Source organism: Hibiscus syriacus, unplaced genomic scaffold (assembly GCF_006381635.1).
Source record: "Hibiscus syriacus cultivar Baekdansim isolate YM2019G1 unplaced genomic scaffold, ASM638163v2 tig00110293_pilon, whole genome shotgun sequence".
Taxonomy (NCBI): domain Eukaryota; kingdom Viridiplantae; phylum Streptophyta; class Magnoliopsida; order Malvales; family Malvaceae; genus Hibiscus; species Hibiscus syriacus.
This window is the reverse complement of record NW_024062665.1, coordinates 47340-53244: the sequence shown is the minus strand read 5'-3', so window position 1 is coordinate 53244 and position 5905 is coordinate 47340. Positions and strand designations below refer to the sequence as shown.

The 5905-nt window shown below is 40.5% G+C and overlaps 1 protein-coding gene across 1 annotated transcript; it reads left to right on the top strand.

The window, feature by feature from the left end:
- Positions 1-2476: 2476 nt before the first annotated feature.
- On the top strand, positions 2477-3240 carry LOC120116295 (heavy metal-associated isoprenylated plant protein 3-like). The gene is made up of 3 exons (XM_039136817.1): positions 2477-2514; positions 2638-2770; positions 2897-3240. Exons 1-3 carry the CDS (start codon positions 2506-2508, stop codon positions 3238-3240), a joined length of 486 nt encoding a protein of 161 aa, XP_038992748.1. The 5' UTR covers positions 2477-2505.
- Positions 3241-5905: the final 2665 nt, after the last annotated feature.

Here is a 5905-nt window from a genome sequence, read left to right as displayed (position 1 = left end):
CACACGACGAAATCCTAGATTCCAAGTATTTATTAAGATATCATGAACCGCCCATAATTCAGCAACGAGGACCGAACATCGTCGTAAGCTCCGAGAAAACCCGTATATCCAATCACCCTCCGAATTACGGATTAGACCTCCCGCAACTGCCGTACTATCAGTATTTTGAACAGCCCCATTAGAATTTACTTTGACCCATCCAGTCTTGGGTAAAGTCCATCTCAAATTACTCCTTACCAGGCGAGGATTCTCTCGAATACTTGGCACAACGGCTGCAGAGAATTCAGCTGTTAATCTATTGCAATGCACAATAAAATCATCTTTCAGAACATAGTTGGGATCCAAAATCAAGCTACATCGATGCTTCCATAGCTGCCAACAGATCACAGCGGACTTTGTGCTCCAATTCTCCTTATTTAGAGCAAACATACCAGGCGGAAAAAAGGTTACCTTCAAACCATTCCATGTATGGTCTGTTGAGAAATCAGTCAGTCTATCCGGTCGAACCACCCTTGACCAAACACGTCTAGCCAGATTGCAAATTCTCAAAACATGGTCAGCATCTTCAGTTCCTCGGCAACAAATAGGACACTCCGTTGTACTCGATAAATGACATCGTACTTGTTCAACATTTGTAAGCAGGCGATCTTGGATCGATAACCACATGAAAACTTTAACCCTCTGTGGCAACTCTAATTTCCATAACCTCTTCCAATTCACAGCAGGTTCCAGCATCTCTTTTTCCACTATTAAATTGTATGCTGATTTAGTTGAGAACCGTCTATCAGCTTCCCATCGCCAACCGGGAGAGTCAGCACCTACGTAAGTTTTCGGCTGTTGCACAGCTGCAATGCGCTCAATCAAAAGAGTGGGGAGCACTTGTGAAATTCTCTCCCAATCCCATGAACCTGTGGGAAGAGTCATCCCACAAACAGGAATCAGAGCAGGTGAATCGGTTCCTTTGTAGGATAATACAAGCCGACTGTCCGTATCTAACCAATGATCATACCAGAAGTCAGTATCCCTACCATCCCGGATATTCCAAGCTATACTCTTAGTAAGGTCCTCCCAAATACATTGCATCCCTTTCCACAACCGAGAGCCATTCATGGTATTAAGCATGATTGGAAAAGGGTCCACCCAATTATATTGCCACATACAGTTTGTACCCGAAGTTTATTAGGTTGTGTTATGAGTTGAAAGCCAACCTTTAGCATGAATGCACTATTCTGTTGATACAAGTTGCGCAGACCAAATCGTCTATTGTGTATAGGTTTTTGCAAATTTTCCCATTTGACAAGAGGGATTCCTGTCTTACCATTATTCACCCCCCCCACAAACCTTCGAATAATTTTCTCAATTTCCTCACAAACTCCTTTTGGGAGCTAAGTTGATTGCATGACATACGTCGGGATGGTTTGTCGAACCGCCTTAGCCAATGTTATACGATCGGCCGGCCATTGAAAGAGTTCTTGCTGTCCATCCAGAGAGTCGTTGGTTCATTCTTTCCAAAAGATAGCCATAGGTAGCCTTAGTGACCCTTCCATGTAACAAGGGAACATCAAGGTATTTACCCAAGTCAGTGACTTCCTCAAAGTCGAAACTCCTAACAATCTGATTCCTTTCATCCGTCGGGCAGTTCTTTGAGAATAAAATTTTTGTTTTGGCCTGACTGATACGGTGCCTAGCTTCCAAACAGAAATGATTAAGCATCTCCTTGATGGTAATCACTTGCTCCATGGTAGCTTTTCAAAATAAAACAAGATCATCGGCGAAAAAAATGTGATAATCCCGGACCATTTCGAGACAATCGACTTTGTTTCCAATCACTTGAACCAATCTTGTTTTCAATCATTTGAAATAATCTCTCCCTACAGAGAATAAATAAATACGGCCATAACGATCGCCCTGGCAATCCCCCTTTTGGGTTTAAAAGGGTCCGTTAAATCCCCATTCCATTGTACCTGGGTAGACACTATGCAATCAATTATTCTCTGCGGTAAACTGGTAGCATTTAAGGTATCTCCAATGTAGCTCCATTCCAACTTATCATACGTTTTTTCCCAGGTCCACCTTCATGGCGATCCAACTCTTTCGCCCTGATTTCTTAGACATCGAGTGAATCACCTCCGGAGCTAAAATAATATTGTCTGTAATTTATATATTTTTTAAGTACTCTTTTTTATAGGTCCAATAACTTTATATTTTTTTTATTAATATGATAAAATATAACGTAATATCTATTCAAAAAATTTTAAACATTTAATATTAAATATTTATATTTATGTTTATATATGTGTGGTGTTTAAACTGGAATAAATAATAATAATTCCTTAATCATAAAATCAGTTTGTTCGTGTAATAAAAATAAACCCTTTTGTATAAACATGCAGGAACCTCCGAATCCAATAGAAACAATATCTCACTATACTATAAATACTCATCTCCTTTTCCACTCATCACACTTCATAAAGCCATATTTCTGTAACGAATTTTGGAGCGGCAATGGGAGAGGTCAGTTAGCAAAATACTCTCCAATCCAAACCCATTTCCTTCTTTTTCTTTCATTTCGTTCTTTTTGTTGTTGTCAACTAATATGATTTAGTACCTGATGGTTCTTCTTTGTCTCCGTTGCAGAAAAAGAATGGAAGCAAGAATGGCGGGGATGGAGAAAAGAAGGAAAAGGGTTCCTCAACCATTGTTCTCAAGTTTGATTGCTTTTGTGAAGGTTGTGCTACCAAAATCCTCAAACACATTTATGAATTTGAAGGTACAGTCGTCTTGTACGTTTAACATTCCCATTTTGCTTCTGGGTTTTCCCTCTTTTTCCGCCTTCGCTTCTTCATCCTGTTTTTTGAAGCCTTTCCCGCTTTTGTTTTTTACTCTGTTTTTGCAGGGGTGGAGAAGGTGAAAACTGAGATGAGCTCTAACAAAGTGACGGTGATAGGAACTGTGGATCCGATTGCCATGAAAGAGAAGCTCGTGAGGAAAATTAAGAACGTTGACCTTGTTTCTCCTCAACCGAAGAAAGATAACAACAAAGAAGAGAAAAAGGAGAAAAAGCAGGATTCTGATAATAAACCAGAGAAAAAAACCCAAAGAGGTAAAACATTTGCCATATCTCATTCTCAAATTTTCAATTCATTTCAAAATAACCATATATCCATGTTGGGTTTGAACTTTGAAGTGCCTTCAAATCAATTTCTCTGTCAAAAAATTATTGCGGACTTTGAACTTTGAAGGGAGGTTGTACAGAACCCAATTATTGGTCCAATGCAGAATAATACCAGGGTTATTGAGGACTTGGCTGGTATGGGCTTTAAGGCAGATGATTTGGTGCACCGAAATGTCAAAAACCCATTAGATGATACAAAGAAAGGGCCTGCTCGATCAAATGAGAATAAAAAAATATAATTCTAGGAAGACTTCCGGAAATGAAAAAGGTCTCGTGGATGAGTTTGAAGCAGATTCATTTTTTCCAGAACTCAACAAGGCCACAATCAAAAAGTTCAAGAAGTACGGGTCTCTTGAATCTGCAGGCCAAGGTCATTTCGGTGCTGAGAGGAAAAGGAGAGATCGTGCACTAAAGAAGAACAAAGTGAAGATAGCAGATTTGGCGTCCTCGGAGTTGTCGGGGAGATCGCTTTCAGACTCTGATTTAAAGAATCATTGGGAAGTTGCGTCCAAAGAGTCCGAGAAGTCCTTGTCCCTGGGTAAGAAACTTGGTATTCAGGTTATTGTAGCCGACAGTGAAGCGATTAAGGAGTTGATCTCGCTGGAGTTGTGTTGCAAGAGATGCTGAAGTAGTGTCGTGGGATTGGGCTTCCCCTCGGATAAATGAAGATTCTATCGCGGAACTTGAGGGGGCTTGGAGCAGATGTAAAATCAGGGGCTTTGCGACTACTGGTGAGGAATTTTAAGATTTAAATAGTATTACTACAAGAGAGAAAGGAGGAGTCTGGCGTTAGGAATTTAGAATGTCTTCAGCGTTAGGAAGATCAGGAGGTCTGATTGGGGTATGGGATAAATCTAAATTTTCAGTGGAAAGTTCAACGATTAGTGCTAGATTCATTAGCTTGAAAGGAGTCTGGCATTACCCAGGTATGAATGTTACAATTATTTGCGTCTACGGGCCATGTATTTTAGGTGAACAGATTCAACTTTGGGATGATTTATTGGGATTAAGATCGGGGGATTCCAATTTCTGGTCAGTTGCAGGAGATTTTAATGTGGTTAAGTGTAGGAGTGAACGAAGCGGTTGTGTAAGTTTGGGAACAGGATCTATGTAATTTAATGACTTCATCTCAAACTGTAATCTAGTGGATTTGCCGATGGGGGGAAGAAGTTTACCTGGTTTGTTCCAGGGAACAAGAGGAGTAGGCTGGACAGATTCTTTAATTGATGAACGTTGGATTCTAGAGGATGGTGATATGGTGCAATTTGGTCTCTAAAGATCGGTTTCTGATCATGTTCTGGTGCTCTTGTCTAATGGAGAAGTAGATTGGGGTCCGAGGCTCTTTAAATTTATTAACAGCTGGCTTAGCAAGTTGGGCTGTAGGGAGTTGATTAAGGAAGTATTCCGCAATGAATCAGGGGTTGAAGTAGATATCAATTGCAAGCTAAGGAAGTTGAAGGGAAAATTTGAAGGTGGAACGTAGCTTCTTGTGAAAATTTCAACACTAGAGTAAAAGATTTGGAGGATAGAATTCATGCTCTTGAGGATGCAGGGAACGATCTTGGGTTGGATGAGCAGGTTCAAAAAGAATTAGCCTCATGTAGAAGGGAGCTGTGGGAAGCGTGGCACTTGCAAGAGAACCTATGGAAGCAAAAATCTCGTGTTAAGTGGTTATCATCCGGGGATTCGAATACTACATTCTTCCACAGGTCGGTGAAGATTCATTATAATAAAAAATAAGATATTTGGGATTAAATCCGGAAGTGGGTGGATTTGGGACCCAAAGAAGCTGAAATTGGAATTTTTCTCACACTTCAAGAGTCATTTCCAGTGCACTATGCGAAATTGGAGGAGCAGTTTCAATTTGGACTTTAAGAGGCTGTCGGAAGTGGAAGCAAGGAATATGGAGGCTCATTTTACTATGGAGGAGATCAAGGAGGCTGTTTGGGTGTGTGACGGGTCGAAAGCGCCAAGGCCAGACGGGTACAATTTACATTTTTTTTAAATTTTGCTGGGAGGATGTGAAGAAAGATTTGATGAGATTGATGGAGAATTTTCACAAAACAGGGAAACTTCCAACTAGCTTGAATACATCGTTCATTGCTCTAATCCCGAAGGTAGACAATCCCGCCGAGTTCTCTGATTATAGGCCAATTAGCCTTGTTAATTCAGGTATAAAATAGTTGCAAAGATTTTGTCAAGAAGATTGAGAGATGTTTTGGATAAGGTGATTAGTGATTCTCAGTGCGCCTTTATTAGAGGAAGGCAAATAATGGATGGGATCTTGGTGGCAAATGAAATTATTCATTCGATGCAGTCGGGTGGAGATGGTTCAGGAGGTGTTGTTCTAAAATTGGATTTCTCAAAGGCTTATGACTGTTAGATGGGAGTTTCTTTTGATGGTCTTGGAAAAGATGGGGTTCGGTCGCATCTGGAGAGAGTGAATTTGGGGCTGCATTTCCTCGGTTAAAGTCTCAGTTCTAGTCAATGGATCCCCCTCTAAAGAATTTTGTACGTGGAGAGGTCTACAGCAAGGGGACCCTCTCTCCCCGTTCTTATTTATCATAGTGATGGAAGTGTTGCATCAGCTTTTTATTCAGGCCGAGGCCTCGGGTGCGATTGATGGGATAAGGGACATAATTCCTAACCAGGTTTTTTTCTCATTCAATTTACAGACGATACTATTATTTTTGTGAAACCGGAGGTGGAGTACCTTTGTAATTTGAAATG

What these genes read in the sequence shown, in the direction of transcription:
- LOC120116295 (XM_039136817.1), top strand. An exon ending in ACACATTTATGAATTTGAAG is followed by an intron (nt 2,771 to 2,896) that starts GTACAGTCGTCT and finishes CTGTTTTTGCAG; the next exon opens with GGGTGGAGAAGGTGAAAACT.